The sequence below is a fragment of the Taudactylus pleione genome, unplaced genomic scaffold (genome assembly GCF_031769625.1).
Source record: "Taudactylus pleione unplaced genomic scaffold, aTauple2 ptg000116l, whole genome shotgun sequence".
Lineage (NCBI taxonomy): Eukaryota > Metazoa > Chordata > Amphibia > Anura > Myobatrachidae > Taudactylus > Taudactylus pleione.
The window spans coordinates 15,572,444-15,598,084 of NW_028284518.1; the positions used below are offsets into that span (position 1 = coordinate 15,572,444).

Genomic DNA, 25,641 nt, shown 5'->3' on the forward strand with positions numbered 1-25,641 from the left:
ACACACATTTAGTGTATCACAAACAAGTACAGTATAAAAAGACAAAATACAAAGAACATCTGTTATTAAAATAAGGGAAAACAAAAACTGCAAACCTTAATATTTGTTCTCTGTGGTTAAAGATGTGATGTGGACGTTAGAAGTGTTTGCAGTTCATTTCATATATTTGCTGAGAGGACAGAACCCATGGTAGTTATTATTATTAAACTTTATTTATAAAGGCACCACACGTGGTTTGCAGTGCCGTACAGAGGGCAAAACAATACAGGGTAAAACAGTACAGTACAATACAGTGGACAAGTAACATTAGCACTACAAATCTTAACACAGCCACTGATGCAAGGGGTGCAATGGAAATATTCAGCATAAGCTGAAACCTGTAGCCATTGGAAGGGTACATAAAATTGGTCTAGGTTGTAAGAGTGGAGTCCAGGGGCAGAAAGCCCAAGGAGGAGGTGTAGAGTCTAGCTGGTGTGCAAGAGAATTAGGTAATGAGAACATGGAGCTTACAGTCTAAACCAGAGGTTCACAAATTGCTATCCTCAAGGCACTCCAACAGTTCAGGTTTTAGAGATATCCATGGTGAGCACAGGTGGTTAAATCAAATTGACTAAGGTACTAATTCTCAACCATGGAAATCTCTAAAACCTGAACTGTTGGGGAGCCTTGAGGACCGCTTTTGGGAACCTCTGGTCTAAAGGGAAGACAAACGGAAGACATAAGTAGTGAGCCAGTGTAAGGGGAGCTAAGGGCAGTAGTAGGGATGAGAGAATTGAAGAGTGCAAGAGGGTGAGGTAGACTACGTGGTTACATGGTTAAGTGTGGACAGATATGCTTTTATGAACAGGTGGGTTTTCAGTGCCCATTTGAAGCAAGACAGGCTGGGGGATAGACTGATGGAACGGGGGATATTGTTCCAATGGTGGCTGGCCTGGTATTGAAAATTAGGGGGAAAATTGGCCTGGGGTTCCCTTCTATCTTATATATAAAATTAATTGTCTGTTTGTTTTTTTGTTTGTCTGGTTATGCATTCTAACACCCCTGCACCAATTGGGATGAAACCAATGCAAGGTGGTCCAGGATTTAGGGGGTTAAGGGTCCCGATAAGACCTCCTGTTGGTGTACGCTGGGCAGAACTTTGACCCAGGGAGCCTGATGTATTTGGATGAAAACTTCAGAGCGGTGTCAATTGGTCTGCGATGCCTAATGGAGTCGTTAGGGTCCCAGTTGGACCTCACGGCGGACTGCATCGAGCAGAACTTTGACCCAGGGAGCCTGTTCTGGGCCTTCCACTGGATGGATTTGGACATCATCACATAATTTGGATTAAAACTTCAGAGTGGTAACATTGGAACCCTAGAAGACATACTGTACCAGGGGGTTGTGGTTCCGGTCGGCTCTCCCTTTGGTGTATGCTGGGCAGAAATTTGATCCGGGGATGCTGGGCAGAACTTTGACCTGGGCCTTCCACTGGATGGATTTGGGCATGTCATATAATAAACCTTAATAACTTGAAGATTTAAACCCTGGCAATGCTGGGTACTTCAGCTAGTTTTCCTATAAACCTCACCAGGCTAAACCAGCCAGGGGGATAATGCTGTATCAAGGAGACACGCAACTTTTGGTCCCCTTGCCATAACTTTAACTAGCCCAAACTGGTCAGCCCAGGGCTACACACCCTTGGAAAGTCGACCCCCCCCCTCCCAAGGGACTTTCAGCCCAGGGTTCTTCCCTGCACCCCTAGTGGCTGTGGAGTCAATAGCAATTAAGTAATAATAGTGTTTTTTTTACAGGCAGCCTACAAGTCCCAGCAAACCTGTCTCAGCAAGATGTTACTTGTAGAACCACAAGTGCCAGCATGTCTGGACATTAAGGTCCTGCTGGTGCTTGTAGTCCATCTGTAAAATATATTAAAATAAAGATGACACGGACATCGAGAATTCCCCACTTTAACACTTTCAAAAGCAAAGAAGCAGTCTTCTGTTCATGTAGCATCCAGGGATGTTTGCAACAAAAACACCCTATGTCAAAACTGCCACCTTGCAGGGTCCCAGTACTAAGTGATGAGTTACTGCTGGTCACTCCTTAGAAATTAATTGGGAAGTGCTGATTGGCATCATTTCATTTTTTAAATTTAACGATTTCTACACTATTAAACATCCTGTGGTATCCGTATATGACAATAACACAATGCAATGTAATATTGCTATATAATTATGAATTTAATATGCATCACAGTAAATATACAATGACTGAATATTGATAAAAACAGCTGATACCGGTATATTAGTAAAAAGATGAGACATACATACTCACAACATAAAACAAAGAACATGAAACATACAGTGCAGTAGCTCTGTGAGATCTGCTAATACGTGAAACGGGACAGATACGCTTTTGAGCGTTTTACTCTGTCTCCTTATAGCTGGATATAGACAAAGATAAGTCCAAAATCTGTAATAATTGGATGTCCTCTTCACAGGATATAGGGCCTGATTCAGACCCACTCGCGAGCGGCTGTCCGCTCGCAAGTGGGTCGATGGTCTGCACTGAGCATGCGCACGACGGAGGGAGCTCCGTCGTGCGCATGCGCCAGACGCGACGAGCGAAGGAAAGTCCTTCGCTCGTTGTGTCCGATCAAAGGGGGCGTGCTGTCAATGTTGATTGACAGCACGCCCCCTTTGGTGGGCGTGCCTCCCTGACGGGGGCGTTCCCACGGGAACGCCTCCCGTCAGAAGCCGGCCCACTGACATCACTAGTGATGTCAGTGGGAGTGATTTTGGCTCTGATAGAGCCAAAATCACTCCGGAGCTTGCGGTTGAAAACCTCAACCGCAGGCTCCGGCTCGCAATTTTGATGGTCGCGATGGTCTCGACCATCGCGGCCATCAAAAAGCACGCTCGTATAGCCTGTGGGTGGTGACCCACAGCTATACGAGCGTCCAGGAGGACGCTCCATGAAAATGGAGCCCGGCCCTCATTCAGAGCGTGCGCTCTGCTCAGAGCGTACGGCTCTGAATGAGGGCCATAGTCCAATAAAAGTCAATGATCTGGGTGATCGTATAGAGAATCTCACCTTTTTCAGAATAGGTCCAAAAAGAGGGTGGTATTGGGAGTCCAATCAGTAGGAGTAGTTTGCAGGCAAACTTAGGGGTACCTCACGTGCTGCAGACGTCCAAAGGTGCCCTTCCACTGTCATCTATGCGTTTCATCTATTGAATAGGCTTCCTCAGATTGTAGTGTGGGTTTCACTCCTACCTCTTTAAACACCTCCTTGGCTTCCGGATCTCATTACAGCTCCACCTCGGCAGCGCTCCATGCTCTTCCGCCCGGCGGAAATAGAGGAGTCTCCTCTGCCTGGCGGGATGGGGACATCACTTCCGCCCAATAGAATAAAGACGTCACTTCCGCCCAGCGGGATAAGGATGTCAATTCCACTTGCAGTAAGGGCAGGCCAGAGGATGTAATGGCCGCACAGGCACTTCTGCCCGGTGGGCAAAAGATATCACTTCATTGCTTCTAGTGAGGGCACGCTGATAGTTATAAGGGCCATATAGTATCTCATCATCTTGTTTGCTCCCGTTTAGTTGTTTTTGGGTGTCAGAGAATATATTGGCCATGTTATTCCACAAAATCTCCATTTGTGGAAGTAACTTCCACTCAATGTCATATGGGCGTCCCCATCTAAAGTGGGGTACAGAACTGCCATATGATCTTATATTATTTCAGTCTATCAAGCACATATGATCCTGATAAAAACGGTGTCAATCAATTCTCATATGTTGGTATTATTTCCACAATATCCTTTGGAAATACCAATATATCACGGGATATGTGGGAGTCAGTTTATCACTCCTGTTTCCAGCTAGTATAATCTAGTGCAAGTGCCGCACCAATTATGTAAAATTAGTGTGCTCAAATGTAATGCTTTCATGTCCCTGTGGATACCCGTACATAGGAAAAATGATATGGAAATTAAATTCACAAGTTCTCAGTTAGGAGGTGTAATTCCATAAATTATGCTTGAGTATTTAATAAGGCATTTAATCAAATCATTTAAGGGGCTAAATTTTCAAAATATCCAAATAGGATAGAATAATAACAGTCAGGTAGTGTAAGGTTGTGTTCCAAATTCTGCTGCACAGTGTGTGTCCCAAGACAGTGAACAACGGGTCTGATTCATTACGAATCACAACTGACAGCGTACAGTCGGACGATTGTTGCGTACTGTGCATTCATCGCATCGATATTACGGAAGTGAGATAGCGGTAGTGGGTGGCAGTGGGTGTCTCTATGCTGGCAGTGCAAAGGCATTGCCAGAGCATTCATTAGTATATTTTTGAAACAGCGATCCGTAGTGAATCAGACCCAAAGAGTGACATTTGTACTAGCAACTAACTTTATAGGAATGGATATGAAGGTAACTTCAGTTAATCAACCATTTCAGTTCTACTGTCCATTGTTTACCTCTAGGGCAGTGGTTCACAAAATGTGTGCCGCGGCTGCTGGGATGCCACGGGGAAGGGGGCGAAGGAAGAGACATGTAGTGGGGCAAATGGAGAAACATAGAGGGGAGCAAAGGGAGAGACATGAAGATGGCCAAAGGGAGAGACATGGAGAGGGGCAAAGGGAGAGACATGGAGAGGGAGCAAAGGGAGAGACATGGAGAGGGGCAAAGGGAGAGACATGGAGGGGCAAAGGGAGAGACATGGAGGGGCAAAGGGTTAGGGTAATAATTTATTATTTTGGCTTAGGGGTGCTTTCAAAAAATTATGGAGGCCATATGGGTGCATCGAGCTGAGAGAGTTTGGGAAGCACTGCTCTAGGGCATAACACTCAGGCCGACAAACGGGGAGATTTTCCGGCAAATAGAAAGCCCCAATATCGGTGCTACACATTATGCAATTTTTTATTAGAAGTTAGCAATTTTCCACCACACTGCATCGTAGCATCAGTTTACAGATTCAAATTCATATCAATACACATATAAAATGAATCAGCGCAGTCTCGTTAAGCAGTTTTATCACAATGAATTGCAACATATGACGCATATTGTAGCAAAAAAAAAGCTAGACGCCGAGTCAAATGGGACCTGGTGCAAGTGCGGCAATAGTGTATAAGAACACATCTATAGACAGGTAGTAAATCATGGAGGCAACAAAATATCCTTTGTTTCTCTTACATAAACAATACAATTTACAGATTCCATGTTCCAATGTTTGTTTGCACAAAGCTGAGCTTTTTCAGATTTAAGGACAGTCTGGAAAGCCACCTATTCTTTAAATAGAAAAATATGGATTATTTTTACCAGTATTTACATTACTTCAAGTTCTTTGTGGTTGCCTTAATATGGGTTAACAGCCCATTCCCTTAGGTCAGGGGTTTTCAACCTTTGAGACAGTGTAGGCCACATTAAAAAATTCAATGAAGCCTAAGAGCCAATAAACTATATGCCACACAGTAGCACAATCTTGATTCACCCGATTCAAATTACACCTAATAGTAGTGTCCCTTATTCATGTATGACAAACAGCAGTGCCCCTTATACACAATGCCCACAGTAATAGTGCCCCTTATACAATGCCCACAGCAGTAGAACTCCTTACACATAATACCCACAGCAGTAGTGCCCCTTATGCAATGCCCCAGTAGTTGTGCCCCTTATGCAGTGCCCCCAGTAGTGGTAGTGCCCCTCATGCAGTGCCCCCAGAAATGGTAAAGCCCATTATGCAGTGCCCACAGTGGTAATGCCCCTTATTCAGTGCCCTCCAGTAGTGGTGTGTCATGACGTCTCTTCCATAGTGCACTACACACTGCGGAAACCGGAAGCAGGAGCTCAGGAGTGAGCTCCAGCCTCCAGCTGCCTCAGGGAGAGCCGTCCAGGCACCCACTGGTAACAAAATCTCAGCGAGCACCCGGCAAATGGAGCCTGTCGGCAGGCCTCGGGGAACCGTGGAGCAGTTCCCGGGTTGGCGGACCATGGGTTGAAGACCCCTGCCTTAGGTAGGGGCAAGAAAAAATTTCCAATTTCCACTGACTACATAATAAAGGTAGCTCCTCCTGTTCCCCCTCATCTTTATGTTTCTTTAGAGTTATCCTGAAAGACATTACTCATAAAAAAAACTAAAAAAAAAAAATAACGGGTTCATGGCCTGGCAGCCGGCGGAGGAAGACATGGCTTTCCAGAGCTCCTGCTTAGGCATAAAATGAATTTCACCGAGCATCCTGGTGACCCAATACTCTGGGCATTTCAGGTTGCGGATCCGGAGGCTCCTTGCGGGTTGTGGCCTGCTGCCCCATCTGAAGCCAGGACTTCTATTTCCACGGGGTGCTGGTAGCATCTGCCGCAGTGTCAGGACCCTGTCACCGGAGATCCCTCCCTCCTGTGATCTGCCACCTTACCTGTGGACCGCGGGATCCAACCTGTTGTCAGAACCCTGTGTGGTGTCCGTCGGAGTGGGCTCCCCTGCACATGACACACTGCAGTGCGGGCTGAGAGAGTAGAGCAGACTCTGCTCCTGCTGAGGGGTGAAATGCCCGGCATCTCTGCTGTTCATACTCGCAAGCCTGGAGGCTGCAGCTGACATTGGAGAAGGGGTGGTGGCGAGTCCTGAAGACTGGGCATTATGCATGATCTGTGAATCTGCTCTTTGCACTCAGGTCCACATACATGTGCTTGCCCCACGTACAACAGCCTGTTTTAGATCCTGTGCATTCATTTGTAAAGGGTGCATTATATTTTGCTCTATTTAGTATTACTCCCACCCTTCTGAACCTTTGAAGGGTTGTTTATATTTGTATGTAGAGTTAATTGTATAGTGTAATACACTCTGTATGTTGCACTGTTCTTGGGCTGAAATATTGGATTACATGTTCTGAGACAGCATTTCTGAGGTTTGTGCACCTTCTTGTGGACAGTCTAACAACCTACAAACCTCCTTACAGTGCCTCTCTTGGTAATATACCAATTGTCATCACATAATTGTCTATTACATATTTATTACATGTTATTGCCATAATGCCCTGAATTGTAAAGACCCTTTCGACTTCCCCACAATGTGCTCGACTTCGTTGATTTGCTGGGGGATGTGACCGGCAACAGTGCAAGATTTCATGCATGCTTACATCTTCTATGTTTCCATACAATTGTTCAATTCTCTTTAGCTATTAATGGTGCTCTAATACCCTTGAACCTATGGGTAAAAAAACATGAAGACCTAATCGAAGACGGCTGCTCCCAAGCCATTGGGATCCTCACTCCACCCTGACTTACGTCGATTTCTACAAATGCCAGGTTCGTCTTCGGTGGTCTCAGAGGTCCCTTCTCAACTTTCCTCCCCGGACTTGCCCTCATCATCCCAGATGGGTGATCCTGTGGATACGCCTTTGCGGGACCTCCTGATCTTACCGCCATGATGCAGCTCCTGAAATCTCTACTAACTAAACAGGATCTCCCATCCAAACAGGACTTTGTTTGCCTCCAAGAGACAGTTCGCAAAGAAGTTGCAGCCATCCAGGCTGATTTAGCCCAGCTGACAACCAGACTAGTTTCCCTGGAAGAAAATGGGGCAACTATGGCAAAAGAACTCCAGCCATTGAAGGACACTGTCCACGGGAAGTCTAGGGGAATGCTTCTTCTACAGCAGGCATGTCAAACATGTGGCCCAGATAAACATTTTCTGTGGCCCCAGAGTGTGGGCTCACATATATATATAATATGCAGCCCACACCCCTGCCACAATCGGAGCACAGCTCCAATCGGGCAGTGTTTACTATTACAAGCTGGCAACAGTGGTCTCTCAAGCGATCAAAAGCCTCTGATCGCTTCAGAGGCCAGCGTTCCCAGTGATGCAGCATGCGGGTGACGTCATGTCACCTGTGCCTGCCACTATGGATCTAATTAGATCCAGTCAGTGGCAGCATCTACGTGGGATGGCATGGACTGGAGGGGTGCCCAGCGGCCGTCGAGAAGGCAAGTACTGCACAGATAGATGAGTGGGGCTTGTTCTATAGTGGGAGGGGGCATTACTAGGAGCACAACATAAGGGGCACTACTAAGGGCATTACTGGGGCAAAACATAAGGGGCATTACTGGGGGCACAACATAAGGGGCATTAATGGGGGCACAACCTAAGGGGCATTACTGGGGGCACAACATAAGGGGCATTACTGGGGACACAACATAAGGGGCACTACTAGGGACATTACTGGGGCACTTACTAGGGCATTGCATAATGGGCACAAATTCAGGGGGCATTACAAAAGGGGCTCTAATACAGGGTGGAATTGCATAAGGGGCACTGCATTGGTTTTTATTAATAATAAACCTTTCAAAATTGCAAGATTTTATTGTTGTTGCGGCCCACACACTCGTAGACCTTGAATATTCAGCCCGGTTGGTATTCTGAGTTTGACATGCCTGTTCTACAGCATCAACTAGATGATCTAGACAATAGAGGCCGCCGGAATAACTTACGAGATTGCGGGATCCCCGAAGATATTCTTACACAGGGCTTGATAGATGTGCTAACCAAAATTTTCAATGAGATCTTGGGGAATGGAGAGTACACAGAGCTCTGAAGCCTCGTGGAGCTTCTACCGATAGGCCAAGAGACATTATATGCCGATTGCACTATTACACTAAAAAGAAGGAGATACTGAAAAAAATGCATAACATAGATAATGTGGATTTCAACGGCAACCAGATCCAGAGATTTCAAGACCTCTCTTAGTAGCGCACTCTCCAGAAACGTTGCTTGTTAAAGCCCCTAACCGAAGTCCTTACGAACCAAGGAGCAAAGGTACAAGTGGCTTTTCCCGTTTGGTCTACAATCTTCACACAATGGCAAGACTGCTATATTTCGAGATCTGTCAGACCTGGTCACCTTCTGGTCGGTTCTGGGAGTAGCTGTACCTTCGCTGCCAGCTTGGGAAGAAACCTACATAGTCCCTCAGCCTCAAAAGGATGTTGCACAGGATGAGGTTTTTCAACCAGTGAGAGGTCCAAGAAGACAAAATGGGAGGAAACACCATAATGGCCTCAGCTAGTATTACCTGATTATGTTTTAATGGCTCTCTACTCTTCTATAATTCCTCATCAGAGGAGTTGTCGACTTTGGAATTCCTAGTCGTCAGTTGTGCTTCGGGCATTTGCCTTTCACTGATAAACATTGCTTATAAGTACCTTTGCCCCTATTTTACAGGCTCCTAATGTTTCTACATGAGGAGACTTATCTCAAAAGATGAGTGGATGCTTAGTTAATATACCTCCCTAATTTTAAGAGGCAAAGGTAACTTGCCATGTCGCACCATCATTTAGGTAGCTTGTATTTTTCTATCTGAATATTTGTATTGTTTTATATTATCCTGATGTTGAGTTTAGTAGATTGTATGCTCTTGTTGCCCATTAGTGGTTCGTGATTCATGCTTCATAATATGTATGTATGTGCAATTCAAGATATTCTGTTTCTTAGTTATCTCCTTTTGCTGTCACCGGCACTGATGCCCACAGTGCCTCTATACCGCAGTTGTTTTTCCTAATTCATGAATGGAATCTTTTTTCTTCTTTCCATGCTTTTTAGGAGCGTTATCCATTTTGTTGGTTGTACAATTTCACCTATGATTCCCCCAGACTTTTTACTATTTTTCTTTCTTTTTTCTTTATTTACCTGTTCCTACCCTTTCTTTCCCCTCCCTCCACTGGGACTTGAAACTGATATTTGGGTTTCCAGTTATTGCTACGTCTGTCCCACACATCAGGGGTGGACAGAGCAGATGTAGCTTTCATTCAAGAAACTCACTTTCAAGAGGGCAAAGCCCCTTTCCTCCACAACCAAGATTATCCACAGGCTTACTTTAGCAATAATAGTAAGGGTAAGACATTAGGGGGTATATTTACTAAAGAGCAGGTTTTTCAGTGTAGATGTTGCCCATAGCAACCAGATTATACTTAACGGTTATCTAGCACCTTCTAGTAGATGATAGTAACTAGAATCAGATTGGTTGCTATGGACAACATCTCCCCTTCTATAAACCCACACTTTAGTAAATATACCCTTAGGTGTTGCAATTCTTTTCCACTGCCACCTTCCTCTGTCTAACATTGAAACTCATGTCCTTATTGAAGGTAGAGGATTGTTGTTTATATGTATGATTCACAACCAACTTTTTACATTCGTCAATTTTTTCCCACGAATTTGCAAAAACCTGCATTTCTAAATCGTGTGTTTGAACAGGTTGACGCGTTGAAGTCTGGGGTTTTGGTTCGGTGATCTTAAATTGGATTTTTCACCCTGCCCTAGACTCGTCATCTACATCTTCCACCCATCCAGATTAGTGATATCGCAATGTTGGTCACTCATTGCATGAACATCAGCTAGTAGACACATGGAGACTGAGGGCCTGATTCAGAGCCGGACGCTCTGACCAGAGCGCTCGCTCTGAATCAGGGACCTCCTCCATGAAAATGGAGTGTCCTCCTGGACGCTCATATAGCTGTGGGTCACCACCCACAGCATATACGAGCGTCCAAAAAGATGGTCGCGATGGTCTTGACCATCGGACTTGCGACGGGGACCCTGCAGTAGGGTCTCCCTGCCACAAGCCCTGGAGTGATTTTGGCTCTATCAGAACATTGGCTCTATCACAAAACATTGGGAGGGGGACCTTGGCATGGATATCAGTATCCCTAAATGGAGGTCCATCTTTGAAAAGTCTTGGAGTAGCTCCAGTAATATACTAACTCTTGAGACTCATTTTAAGGTCATGTCTCGTTGGTGTCGATGTCCGTCCACCCTATCCAAGATGTATCCTGGAGTACCTACGAGTTCTTGGAGATGCAATGCGGACTTGGGGTCTCCACTCCATATTTGGTGGTCCTGCCACCAAAATTTTTTCCTATATTTCATTTCTTGGCCTTTTTTACTATCTTTCTTGTTTGGAATATATATTTTATTTTAAGTAGGAAATTTTATGTAATTTTGACTATGCTGATACACAGTGGTTGTTTGTTTTTATAATATGAATCCAATTCATTTGGATGTAGACATGTGTATTATTATATAAGTTTCTTGCTAGTCTTGTTACATAGATAATTTCTTTGTCCACAAAAATGTAAATACTACTTGCAAAAAAAATCCCCAACATGTAGGCTGCATGGAGCACTTTGAATAAATGTAATTACATGTAAGAATAATCCCCTTTTTCCCTCAGTCCTCCTTGGCAGCCTTACTATAAAGATTTACCCAAGCAATAATATAGGAAGGACTAAAAATAACAGTGAGAGCATTCAAAGCTATATTGTATGGGGCTTAATTAAAGACATTTTATGTCATTGCTCCTTGAAGAACTCTAATTCCAAAATTGGTGTCTGAAACATTTAAAGTGTAGTGACTGTTATAGCCTTTCCTACCTTTGAGATTAACACAGTGTTGGGATAATCTGGCACTTTATGTCCTTTTTAATACACAAACACAATGATTTCCTGATCTCTCTAGAGATACTTTTAAATCAGCCCTTGTATAATTTGTGTAACGAGACTGATTTTTTTTTAATTCAGAATCAGATTACTCCACAGGATCTCAAACTCCCCAGACCTTAATCCCATTGAGAACTTGTGGTCAATTCTCAAGAGGCTGGTGGACAAACAAAACCCCACAAATTCTGACAAACTCCAAGCATTGATTAGGCAAGAATGGGCGGCCATCAGTCAGTATGTGGCCCAAAAGTTGATTGACAGCATGCCAGGGCGAATTGCAGAGGTCTTGAAAAAGAAGGGTCAACACTGCAAATATTGACTCTTTGCATAAACTTAATATAATTGTCAATAAAAGCCTTTGACACTTATGAAATGCTTGTAATTTTACTTCAGTATACCATAGTAACATTTAACAAAAAGGTCTAAAAACACTGAAGCCGCAAACTTTGTGAAAACCAATACTTGTGTCATTCTCAAAACTTTTGGCCATGGCTGTATATAAGAGATCCAATCTGATTGATAAAGGCCAGGGTTCTTCTTATAACATTGTGTGAGTGATTGTGAACAAGGGTCTTCTTTGCCATGATGGTAGAAATGCCATTATCCCTTACTCAGATGAAGTAGGTGAAATACATGGCTGGAAGAGAGAATCCACAATGATGGCCTGATTCAGAGCTGCTCGTAAGCGGCCGCTCGTTCGCTCCGAGCGATGTTCGCACATCTGCGCATGCGTATGGGTCATAATGCGCATGCGCCAACCAGTCATTGCGGTCGGAAATCGTGCGCTCGCAAAACAGCGAGGGCCTGCTAATTTGAGTGACAGAATGAGGCGTTTGTGGGTGTTAACAGGGGAAGGTGCTTGAAAACGGGGAGTGGAGATCTGAACACATGCGTGCCAAACGGTCAAAACGGGCGTTTAATGGGTGTGCATAATTAACAAAGCAGCGTCATCGACCACGTCACTCAGTTGTCTTTTAGCCTGAACTGCTCGCAGTGATTGCGGGAAGTAAAACCTACCACAAGCACTGCGAGCAGTTCAGACGCGTTTCGATGTACTCGATTAATCTAATAAATAGCAGAGATGACGTATGATGCGAACAGCCAGGGGGCGTCTTTACAAAATAGCGAGCGCATGTTTCGTTCGCTCACTCAGACATAGAGGCGTCAACAGACCGCAAAGAGCGAGCGCTCAATTTAAATAGTCGCCCCCTTTTTCTGAACGACCATTCGCAAATAGCGTCCGGCTCTGAATCAGGCCCTGAATCCCTGATCATTTCTGATAGAAGAAGTGAGGCAATTTGGTGCTGTGTTGCCATCAGGTCAATCTGTGGACATTCAAAACTTATTATCAATAACTGGAATACCTCCAGATTTAATTTCCATTCTCCCGGCAAAACCTTCTTCTGACTGAGGACATCTACAATAAAATTGAGCCTGATACAGGGAGAGTCGCAAGAGAAAATAAATTCTACTCTGCCTAGACCATTATCCTTGCCATCTCACCCATCAGTTGTGTTTCTGGTACCTCATGGAAGTTTAGGTATGCCACTACGATCAGATTGTTGGAAAACACCTTTAAGTGTCTTCCTAGTAACACAGGCTGAAAAGGAATGATTACCTTGCAGACCATTCTTAGTAAATTTGAGGGCAATGTCTTCTCTCGTAAGGTTCAAACACCATGCTACTTGTGCTAATAGGTATGCTTCCCATCATGGAATACTCATATCTGTTGTCAAGAGCAAATATTGTAGTTGAGGGAGGGAACTTGTTCTGTTCCTTAATTCCACACTTCTCACTGAGAGATTTCATGGTGGACAGTTCTAATAGCATCACCATTTTCTCATGTGCCATCTTCTCCATGAACTGTATCTATAGTTGAGGAAAACATTCCTGACAATGTAGTGCTTGCAGACTTAAATGTTGTGTTGTGACTGGACTAGGGCTGGCAGTTTACAAATGTACATGCAATTTTATTCTGATTACACCAGCATGTCCTGAAAATGTTTATTTGTACTCCAAGACTTTTTTCCTAATGTATGACCCATCCGTGATCTTGCAGGATCCACTCTGGCGTGAAGGATTTCTCTTGATTTTCATTCAAATCAGAAGATTACTGTGACATGGCCATATTGCTATATTCTGATTTCTTAACTCTATAAGAGTGACCAGGATTTAGTGGTGTTGGCAACTGAAACACTGGATTTATGATTGCCTGTGATAAACAAGATGCTGTCAATTGGAATATGAAAATAGGCATCTTGGAGAAGTATGGAGGGCAAGAAAACAACTTTCTTTACCCTGATTAGGATTTAATTTATTTACAATCCTGTAGTACAGTATTTTACTTGGATCTTCAAGCAAAATAGCATTTCTAGAGGACAAACCTGCTACAGCTGTGTCCACTTTAGGAACCATACATAAATTTATAACTGGATACATCCTTTGAATTCTAGAATGGTTACCTCAACACTTGTCCAGGAACTCACTGGAGATTGCACAGCTAAAAGGTAATTGATGATTCTTTGGATGATGCCATCTTTCTTTATCTCTGAAGTTATAAAAAAGCTCCTTAGAAGCTTCCACTCCATACTGTCTAGGCTATTGCTTACCAAGTCCATAACTTCTGGCTTTTTTAAAGTGCTGTCGAGAGGAAGAGGAAACAAAAAGTCCTTCTAAGGTCCTGTAGCAAATAAAGGACCTTAAAATAAAATACTGAGATACGTTCAATATCCCGGCACAGTCGGAATCCAGACGCCTGCATCCCGAAGGTAAGTAGCGGGGTTAGGCTTAGGCTCTAGGGGGAGGGTTAGGTTTAGGGTGTGGGGAGGGGGAGGTTAGGTTTAGGCACTAGGGGAGGTTAGGTTTATCTTAACCCTGTCGAAATGCCAGCGTCGGGATTTTGACCGTTGGGATCCCGAGCACCAGCATCCCGTACCCATCCCGGATATACCACCTATGATTTTCTGAATCATCAAACCAAATCGATCATCAAAGATAAAAGTGCCTTCAAAGGGAAGTTTGTTCAAACTATGCTTGAACTGCCAATCTACCACAAACTGATGCAGCCAAAGGGCTCTTATGGTGTCCACTGCATTTATTGATATAATAATAATAATAATAATAATAATAATAATAATAAACTAACTTACCAGCCATTATTCTTTTGCTGTAAAATAAGGTCAAGGAATCTCTTCTTAATTTCAAAGCTCCCAGTACTCTCACTTTTAACACCATCCAGGAAGTTAGAAATCTCAGAGGAGTTTTTTAAAAAGATTTGCCCTTGTGATCCATGGAAAAAAGGTTTCTCTCTTAAACATAGCCCATAGTATAAATGAGTTTTTAAGGTTAATATTTCCCTATACAATGAACTACCATATTTTAGTCTAAGCCTGCTACTTGACAAATACACAACAGTTCATATAGATTTTATAGGCAAAATATAACCAGTCAACTGTGTGGCCCTATACATTAGCAATCAATTGGTACAATTCTGCGTTTTGCAGATTATTATGTAAAAAAAAACCAAAAAACAAAAACTGCAATGTATGAGGTTTACAGATCGCAGTTTACACCCAAAAAGTTATTGGAATTGGTTAATTAGGTTGTCCAACATGTTGGATTTCAGAGACCAATCGGGGCTGTAGATTGCTAGTTTCTGGTAACAATCTGCCAATTTGCAGACCATTACTATTAAAATTATGAGCCTTTAAAGATTGGCAGATCTGTCTTTTCTGAAAATGATCTGCAATCACTGAAAATATCTTTAAAATATGGGCTCAGATTGGTGGATTGGGGAATTTTTATATTGGTAAAAAAAAGCAAATGACAATGTGTGAATCGTTTTTTTTGTGATTGCTGATGTATTGTATGGACCCCTTAACATGTCAACAAAATATTGGGCTTATGCATTTTATTATTTGCATCACACCCACCTTATTAACCCATGACCATTCTAAACTGCATATTCCTCACCTTGTAAAACACAAGTAGGAATGATTCAGTTCCTCAAAAATGTTTTTATTTTAAATGCATAAAACAATAAATCACAAAACCTTCCAGGACAGTAATAAGTATGTTAAGAAAAATTAGTTTTATTTTAGCCAATTTCATTGCTGAATATTTAAAAAAAAAAAAAAAACTTTACAGACTGTACACTTTATATCTTTAATCTTTAGAACAAAGCACAGGTCCAATGAATGTAACGCTGTATCAATGCTGCAATTGCTATATCAACCCAGCTAAAGGCAGATTTACACTGGGAGCAGCTCTCCAACAAGAATGGGAGATGGTCAGTTTGAAGTAAAAATGTAAAAACTGTACAAAAATAAGATTGATTACTTTTCTTCATACATTCAACTAATTTGCAAGAACAGATATCTTCGTATTAATAGTAATCTGCCATCACAAATCAATTTTACACTCCAGAAATAATGGCACATTTCATTTATTTACAAGACATACTTGTTGTCTACACTATACATAAAAAAGTAAAATATATTTGCAATTTATATAGTGTATTGATAAAAAAAAGCAAGAATTGAATAGCACACTCCTAACGGAAAGGTAGTTTTGGGTGGGTATTTTGCAATTCAATAGTGTACCAAAATTAACTTATTAAATAAAATATATTCTAGTGAAACCTAAAATTTATACATGTATGAACATAAAATTATTTTTGGTGTAATACATTACCTGCAAACAACTATGAAGATTCACCAGGAACTAAAAAGTTACATAAAATTGCTTCTGTAGAGTGAATGAACCTCAACCTTAAACATAAGATAAAATCAGTGACTTGTTAATACTGCATCACACAAAGAAAAATATGTTAACAGTGGTTTCTTCATGCTAAGTTAAAATGAACTAGACGTGTTCCTGACAGCATGAAGATATTTTCTTTTACATTTTATTAGCATGTCCTGAGAACACACACACACACTTTTTGGGGAGTGGGGAGGTGGGGTTGTTAAAATGCATCCGTAAACATTTATAGTCTTGTGGGAATTGTTTTCTGAAGCCATTAAAAAACAAAAAAAGTTCATAGCTGAGGTATTTTACCTTCTTCTGAAACAAAGTATTGCGTCAGTCCTACCTCAGTGGGTAATGAAAGTAAGGGCTTGCTGCTACCCGTTTTCATTTTAAATATATATTTATATTTTTATATATATAATATGAACAAAAAAATAAGCATTTTCCAGATTTCCCTGTCACACATACAGTTTTTCATAGATCTCTTCTTGGTACAAACCAATGATCAAGACGTGGATTGCTAAGAATCTAAAGAACACTCCATGCCTTGTGCCTTAGAACAATTGATGGCAGGCTTTAGTTGATCTGTTAAAAAAAAAATATATAACCTTTAAATAATCTATGGCATCACAAATAGAAAGATGTCCCATTAAGTGTTTCAAGGCTACTTCATAAAACAAGCCATGTTTCTCTTTTGTTGTTTTTTTTTTTTAGAATTCATCAATTTTCCTTTGCAAGTATTTCAGCATAGAGTCCATTCCTTGAGCAGATCCCCAGATCTTCTTAAGTACTTCACACTCTCTTTCATTTGTCTCTTCCAAATCTCCCCTCATAACATTCCGGACTAAAGCTTTGGATTCTTCAAGTACCTAATAAAATAAACAAAACAAATTATTTGCAATTACTCTATAATCTTCAGTCGCAACATAATCAACTACGCTTAAAAGTTAAATTCAACATACTACTGGATTGCAGGTCACTAGTTCTTTAATGCGAACCATAACTTCTTGTGTGAATGTCCCAGGCCAGAACACCTGAGAAACCAGACCTTTTGCACAGGCTTCTTGTGCAGTCAGCTTTCTTCCACTGAGTAGCATCTCATTCGCCTGAAGTACAGAGAATGAAATTAAAATATTTGTAAATAACATTGCAACATTATAAAGAGGAAAATACAGATGCTAGAAATGATTTAAAAAGATGCCATCATTAAACTAAAAATGTATATATGAAAAGCAAAACAAAAGTCCTTATGTGCCGTATATGAAACATGGAGAACAAAGAACGAGGAGAGCACATTTGCAAAGTACGTTAAGACAAACTTTACTGTAGATTAAAATACTCACAATGTAAACACTCATGCGTGTATAGAACCGGCTTATACATGCTCATTTAAGTTACTGTTTTCTGTATATTTAGGGTCAAATTCAATAACTGAGAAGCTTTGTATTGTGGATCCCCTGTTACAACAATGCGCTACATACGAGCGTATTTTCATCAAGCGTGCTCCCAAACCACGGAAATTCAATCAGAAATGATAAGTCATGTAATATGAGGCAAGTGTGCATGAAAAACTGGGGAAATTACACTGCTCAACAACAAAGCAGTAAATAAGATAGCAGGACAGTGAAGAAGTAAAAGTTTTGGAGGCAGTTAATGCCTCCAAATTTTAAAACTTTTATAAATAATGGAAAAATGACAGCCTGGAAGTGTATTTCAACAAATGTGTAAACAGTATTTTGGGGTACATTAAAAAGACTTTACAGTGATTGCTAAATGCGTATATAGACATTTTTATTGAAAAAAAAACAACTCCTATCTGCAATTTCAAAAACCCTTTACCAATCAATACAACACCACAACATAATTTCCCTATTAAAAAAACATAAATGCATAATATCCATTGGGAAGGATGTACAAAGGGCACTGCAATATGTCCTGTAATTTTTACATTAATACAATTATTTTTTTCCCTACTTTTCACCTACTCTGTAAGTGCGAACTAAAAGCTGTGTTAACTCCCATCGAAACTCGTGTTAACTAATGGCGTACTTCTAAATAAACAGCTAACAGTCACTGCCACAACTTTTACTAGGAGTAAAAAAAGTCGTGACATATTTCGCAGTTCATTGAATTTGGTCCCTTCATTAGATAGGACCTCATTCAGAGATGGACAAAATGCAGATGTTTACGCAGTAGAGCAATTATCGGTGGTCTGCACATGCATCTGAGTCACACTGCGGATGTATCAAGTTTCATTAGTGATGTCACTAGCAGTAAGGATTTATTCGCAAATTTATGTACAGGCAGAGACCGTTTGTTGGTGGCAGCAGAGGGTGGCGACTCAAAAAATGAAGGGAAGGTGAGGGAGGGGAGGGGCAGGGACAATAGTCTCCTCCATAACAGCTATGAACCATCAAATTATCAAATTTGTCTGAAACGAAATCTCACGAAAACCACCCAGTAAATTCTAGCCCATTTACTAAGCTTAGAAATATGAGACTTAGATTTATCTGTCTTGAACAACAGCCAATGACAAAAGGCTGCCAAGAATTCCTGATACTTATCAATATAGGACCACGCTAGATTATTCTTAGGCATATAAAAGTCTATACAGTTAAACCAATCCTTTATTGGTGGGGGGAGTGGTGGATCTTCACTTAAATGGTATAACTGTCTTGGCTACATTGCTAAGATGCTTAAAAAGCAACTTTTTGAACTGAGAAACATATTTAGGAGCCAAAACCAGGGTCACTTCGTATATCCTCAATTTTTCCAGGATGGAGTGAGGTCAGAAAACTCCCACCAAATATGTAATAACGTGCCCAGTTATTAAATCCTGTATCCAGGATACAATATCTATGGGAATGGAGAAAAGATTTCCTTCTAGCACCGCTCACTGTTTGGCCTTACTGGACCTAGTCCATTCCAAAACACTAGTGAGGTGAATTGCCTGGCAGTACAAAAGGAAATTCGGTAATTATAGGCCTCCGTGATGCATTCTTCAAAACAAAACTTCATGGCAGAATTGTGGCCTTTTCCCTCTCCAGATAAAATATCTGATCATTTTATGCATCTCTTGGAACGGTATGCAGATAGTATAATAATTTAGATAAAACAGTTAATATAATTACATTAACTCATCCAAGAAAATATTAACTCTGGCAGTTTTTAAGGTCAGTCCTGGTCTTAGATAAGACTTTTACAAAATTAGCTACATATAAATCCATAGTGAGTATTAAAGTAATTAATCTGGAGTGACTGCAACTTGAAGGAAAAAGCCTGTTTCAAGCACTTTTTGGTGTTGGCTGACATAAGATTTAATGCTATCAATTCAATTCTGAAAAATTTAGTTAAAAGTTTGAGAATTTGCTAAAATTATCAAAGATTATACAGGGAAGCGAAACAACTGGGTTTACAATAGTCTGCAACAAATCATCTGTAAACAGAGTCAGTTCGTGTTCTGCGTTCCCCACACTAATCCATCCAATATTTGGATTGACTAATGGCAGATGCTAAGGTTTCCATAGAAAGTATGAAGATCGTGGGGGATAATGGACACCCATGACGTGTTCTTTTAGAATATGAAAGTGATCTGCTAATGAGCAATTTATCCTAATTCTGGTTGATGATGTTTTATGTAGACGGATAAAATAATTGCCTAGATATTCCAGTACCCTGTCATGTTTGCCAGCTGAATGTTTTTTCAGCATCCGTTGATAGAAGTACAACTTGTGTATCAGATCTGGAAGTATGTTCATTAGCCTCTCTACCAGGGACAAAACCGGCCTAATCGAAGTACATCAAATCACCTATGTTTTGAAATGGTTAGAGAGTATCTTAGCTAACAATTTTATATAAATTTTGAGAAGGTAAATGGGTCAATAGCTTGACCATAGACCTGGGTCCTTCCCCTTCTTAGGAATCACAGTAATGTGCACTTCAAAGGCTTGAAGGTCAGTCGGCATTCTCCTTTGAATTGCTGTCAGAAGCAGCTTTCTCCTCACACTACGTCTTTTGAGACAAATCTTCTTAAGTCTTCAATGCACTGTTTGTGTTGACACACTCGAAACATCCAATTTTGCATTTGCCAACCATTCGGAGAGTAATCCCGGAGATGTCAAGTGACAACTGTTTAGGCTAATGTACCACAAAAACACTTTCTTTAAGTTGATCTTGGGATATTATCATGTCTCCTTAAATTTGGCAAGTATCCTAGCAACAATAGATTGGATACAGCCGATCATTTTAGCATTATGTCTTTCAGATTTCCCTTTTCAGTAAGCATGATCCCCCAAACACAGTTTTCATTGCTGACGCAGGTCAGAGGCTTCATTGCTTACGACACATGAAGAGAATGCAGTTCAAATATGTCAAAAATAAAAGAGCGCATAGTGGCTCACATTCTGATTGGTCAACTGATGGCGGCACCTGATGGATTTCACACCCTGGTGCAAAAAATAACCTCAATGAGGGGAATTCAATTAGAGGCGAAAAGTTGGAAAGTTTTCGCCTCATTCACCTGTTTCAGAGGCGAATTCATTCTGTGCGCGTCCCCGCTTTTCGCCTAATTCAATTGCAAAACAGGCGAAAACGGAAATAGGTGAATGTGGAACAAGCGAAAAGTAATGAAAGAATTGGGGAAATCAGTCTGTACCCCAGAAAATGATACACTAACATAGGGCTATTAGTACACATCTATATTGATTTCCTATTAAAGCTATTTTGGGTACTTAAGTTGTGTAAATTGCTTGCTATTAGCGTCTTTGCATAAGTGGTGAAGAATGGCATAAAGCAGTATTTTTTGGTGATAAGTAGTCCAGTCAAATTTGGGGTACTTGAAAATGGGTGCTAGCATATTTTTATGTCTCTAAAGTTAACTTTTTAAAAACATGAAAAATCCACCTGCTGCAAGCACCTGCAATCCCAAAAACACCTGACCCATACTTGGGGACCCCCAAGAAGTCTATTTCGCTACTTTTTATGTTTGTCCCCCCACTTTTTACATTTTCACCCCAAAAATGGCATGTCTTTTTTGGGGCGTTCTTAGGTTGTTTTTTTTTTGCAGATTTGTCCTTTGGGGGCCTGTCCCAAGGGTTCTGAGTCATTTCCCCACATTTGCACCCCAAAATAAAGATTTTGCACTTCTTTTCATCTGCTATTGATTGGAGAATCTTTTTAGCCGCATTCAATGCATCAAGTTTCTGCTTAGGCAAAATTGTCCTGGAAGTGAATTAGGCGAAAAGTTTTGAGGCAAAATTTTCGCAAAACAACTGGCGAATCCCCCCTATAGTGTTTGTTTCAACACAGTTTTCTGGCTGTTATTTTTCAATTACTTTATATATAAAATCAAGAGACCTAGCTATAATATCTGATGAAATTCCCTACAATATATTACAGTATAACTCAAAGGCCTCAAGCCACAACAAATGCTGAAAGCACTAGTGATGCAAGACATTTGGTCACCATTGTATATGTGTATCTATATCTATATGAACATCATGCATCACTCATATATATATTTTTAACATAAAGACAAATAATATAACAAACATTTTGTAGCGCATCTTCAAGTTTGCCTTAAGCCACTTTACCACTGTGATGTTGGACAACTTTCTAATTAACCTTGGATACAGATGACAAAAGGATAACTAAGAGTATGCAAAAAGAACTGCCATAAAAATTAAATAACTAAAACAGCATTTATAAAAGTTTGACAATGGTAATTCACTTATTTTCAGTGAAATCTATTAACATGAAAATGTTATTTTGCTACATGCTTATACAGCTTTGGGGACCTTAAGTTCATATTTTTCAAAGCTCAAAAAATTTAAAAACTCAACTTACCGATGCAAGGCCCATTATTTTAGGAAACAACAATGATGAACAGCCATCCGGGCTCTGTCCAAAAGTAGTGTAAGGTGTCTGAAACCAAGCTTTTTCATTTGCCCAGATAACATCACAAAGAGGCAATATGGATGCTCCAAGTCCAATTGCAGGTCCATTTACAGCTACGATAATTGGTTTCTTAAACTGAATAAAAGTATTCACAAACATCCTAAAGAGTAAATATAGACAATAAGTATTAAAGCAATGGAATATCAACCAGTATTGAAAAATAGTGCTTTAAGATATGTAGAATGGTAAATATGTGTTGACATTAATTTGTTTATGTAAAGTTTCACTTTTTAGTTCTGATTTTTAGAGAATGTAGACATTAAGAGAAAGAAAATTGGACATTCAAAACAATAAAAAAAAATATAAGACTACAAACTAGGGGGGATATATTAATGTAGCTTGTCAAACAATAAAAAATGATGCATATGCCTGTTCTCAAATTAAAATATGTAGTTGAAGTTTCCACAATTTTATAATCTATTGCAGTTAATGTTCGTGCAATTAAAGTAATTGTTTTTCCTAACAATGGACAAAAAATATGGAATATTTTCATCCTAGTTCCCTATATAATAATAATATTCATAAAATGTAAATCTAGTATGCTACCAGAAAATGGTACATATAGTGAGCATACAGAATTTGATTTGATCTGTTTCATTGTTACACCCTCCCCACGTCTGCAAATGCTGAGAGTCTGAGAGCCATACTTGTTTTACCTCCAGAATGATTTTGAAAAGGAGATCAAAAGTCATTATCAGATTAATGCTAAAATGTTACATTTAAATAAAAAAATATGTTGGATTGTTGTTTTAACTTGAACCATTGTTCACACCTAGTGATGTGGGATGCAAGAGGGATAGAAAAGAATCATACATACCTAATTGCATCAGCCATTTTAGTACTTTCCCTTTTTCGATCATCTGTCAGGCGTCTTATAAAATAAATAAAATCAAGACCACAACAAAACACACTCCCAACTGCACTGAAAAGAACTAGCTTGCTGTCATCTGCAGCTGCTGTAGCTAGTGCACCCTGGACTTCCTTCATTACCTACAAAAAAAAAAAAAAAAAATGAAATAGGAGAAAACATAATATACAGAAACATACTACTGATATAATGGGAAATACACATTTCCTTTCAAAAGGCCATTCCCACTTAAATTATTAAACTCCTATTTACCATACTATTACTTTCATATTGGTTTCTTTCCTCTATTGCCCAAATGTTAATTTATAGTGGAAAACCAATTTAATAAAGTTGCCTTCAAAGGCAAACATAAAAAAAGTTTTAACATATCTTTGTAGCAAAACCACAGTAACAGAACTCTTCAGAAATTAAATTTGGTTATCACACATGCAAAATAACACTAATGAAATATACATGATCAATGATCAATTTATTGTAATTATTTGGAGTATATAGCTTCCAATATGAAATATATAGAAATAAAAAAAAAATGCCAAAAGTATACCCAAAGAAATGCTACATTACAGTGACTGAATAAATATACTGCATGTCCATGTTAAAAGGGACATAATCAAAACTGTATAAATGTATATAAAATGTATAGGAGTTCTATATCTGTAATTACTGGTTGCTTTATGGATGCAATACTAAGTTTCAACTGTTGCCTTTTTCCCCCACTGCCAAGTTACCAAATTTGCATTCTTGCTAATTAACAAAATCTTGTAAAAAGCATAATTAGCCTGAACCAGGCCAATGCTAGATGGAGGGGCAGCGGGCATTATTTTTTTTGTTTTACTTAATAACACCCTTTTGTCCAATGTTGAGAATTAGACCAAACACTGAATATCAATTAGTGAGATTAAGAATACTCTTAACAAATCAAGTTTGCTTCATAAAAACCGTTTTGTTCAGTCTTTATCAATCTATAGAATTCAAATTATATTTAGTAAACCAAGTAAATTTCAAGACAAAAAAAGGAACTAACAAGTGGTACTGATTCAGGTGCTGCGTAAGGTAATATTTCTAAAGCTGCTGTTAATAGTGAGGCTAGTCAACCTCAGTTAGGTATAACTCAATAACTTCATCCACAAAGGTCCATCTCCTCTAAGGGACTATCTACATGCAGGACAATTTCTGCTAAAGACCCCTCAAATACCTGGATCATAGTGGTAACTAAAATGAGACTGCTTGGTATCATTGCTACATAATATCTGTGTGACATCAACCAACCAATTCCAGCATTCTAAAAGGCTATATTAAGAACAGGTCTCTCACACTATATGTATATTGTCCCATATGCATATTATTATTGCTTTTATCAAATTATGTGTATGGTGTTATTTTTCATGTCAAATATGGCTATATGATTGCAAGAAATTATATTTTTTATTTAATATTACATTTTTATTATTCAATTCATTCCATTTTATATATGCATTTTTACATGTTACTTTATAGCGCTTTTTAAATAGCTTTTTTAATAATTTCAAGACAGTATTTTTTAATATAGAGGGCGGTGAGCTAAAACATTACTCTACATAAATATATTGAAGATCAAATCTAGTTTCTATTTTAATAAATATATACTAACATACTAAAAAAAAGCAGATGTGTGTCCATCTAATAAGTTTGGGATCTCTTATCTGAAAATCAATTGTCTATAAACTTTCAGAAAACCAGTAAGAATAAAAAAATTAAAACAATAATGTGATCTTAACTTGTGCACAGAAACAGTCACCAAAAGTTTCTTCCTATTGTTACTATATAAGGGGTTCTATATCAGTATTGAGAAATGCTAAGTTACTGTATAAATATATATATAGATATAACATTCACACAATAGAACATCTGTCACACAGCTAAGCTAATGACATGACCTCCTGACCTACAGTGTTTAAATGCAAATTGTAAAGTGAAGAGTAACTAGTGTGAATCAAAAATGCTGCTGTTGTGGTTCAGTGCATATTTTGCACCTAATCTAATTCAGACATTAATTTGTCTTGTGCAAGTCAGATATTTAAAGTATATGAATGCATGCGAGGGCTTTAACCTGAAGGCAAAGTTACCATGGGGGAAGTGTATCAATCCTTGGAGAGAGATAAAGTGTAGAAGTTGGGAAAAGCAACAAACATGCTTCTAATGGTCATTTATCTAGCACAGTTTTTAAAATGAGTTAGTAGCTAGTTGCTTGCTTTGGGAAACTACTCCACTTTATCTCTCTCCACGCCTTGATACATCTCTGAGTAATACAGTCAAATTGTTTTCGGTAATTATGACATTTATAATTTTACAAAAAATTACTATTTTACTGAGATACACCAGATTTTTAGGGTAATGCATCATTCAAAATTTGAATACAAGTACACACATATTAGCCATGCGCAATATGGTTATACTGTATGGCAGAGTTTCCCACACTCTGCCATTACAGTCCAGTTCTTAAGGATATCCATGCTTGAGTCCAGATGCTTAAACCAATTGACTAAGGTACTAATTAAGTCACCTTTGTTCAAGCATGGATATCCTTAAAACCTGGACTATAATGGCGGTGTTTG

At 39.7% G+C, this 25,641-nt stretch overlaps 1 protein-coding gene across 1 annotated transcript in view; it reads right to left on the reverse strand.

Moving 5' to 3' along the window:
- Window positions 1–15,546: 15,546 nt before the first annotated feature.
- Window positions 15,547–25,641, reverse strand: part of CDYL (chromodomain Y like) — a 164,034-nt gene continuing 153,939 nt past the window's right edge. The window contains exons 4-7 of the mRNA XM_088471788.1: window positions 22,997–23,169; window positions 22,069–22,279; window positions 17,187–17,330; window positions 15,547–17,093 (exon numbers count right to left, since the gene is read on the reverse strand). Of these exons, the coding sequence (XP_088327914.1) occupies window positions 16,935–17,093; window positions 17,187–17,330; window positions 22,069–22,279; window positions 22,997–23,169 (687 nt within the window). The 3' untranslated portion in view covers window positions 15,547–16,934. The remainder of the gene's footprint in view (window positions 17,094–17,186; window positions 17,331–22,068; window positions 22,280–22,996; window positions 23,170–25,641) is intronic.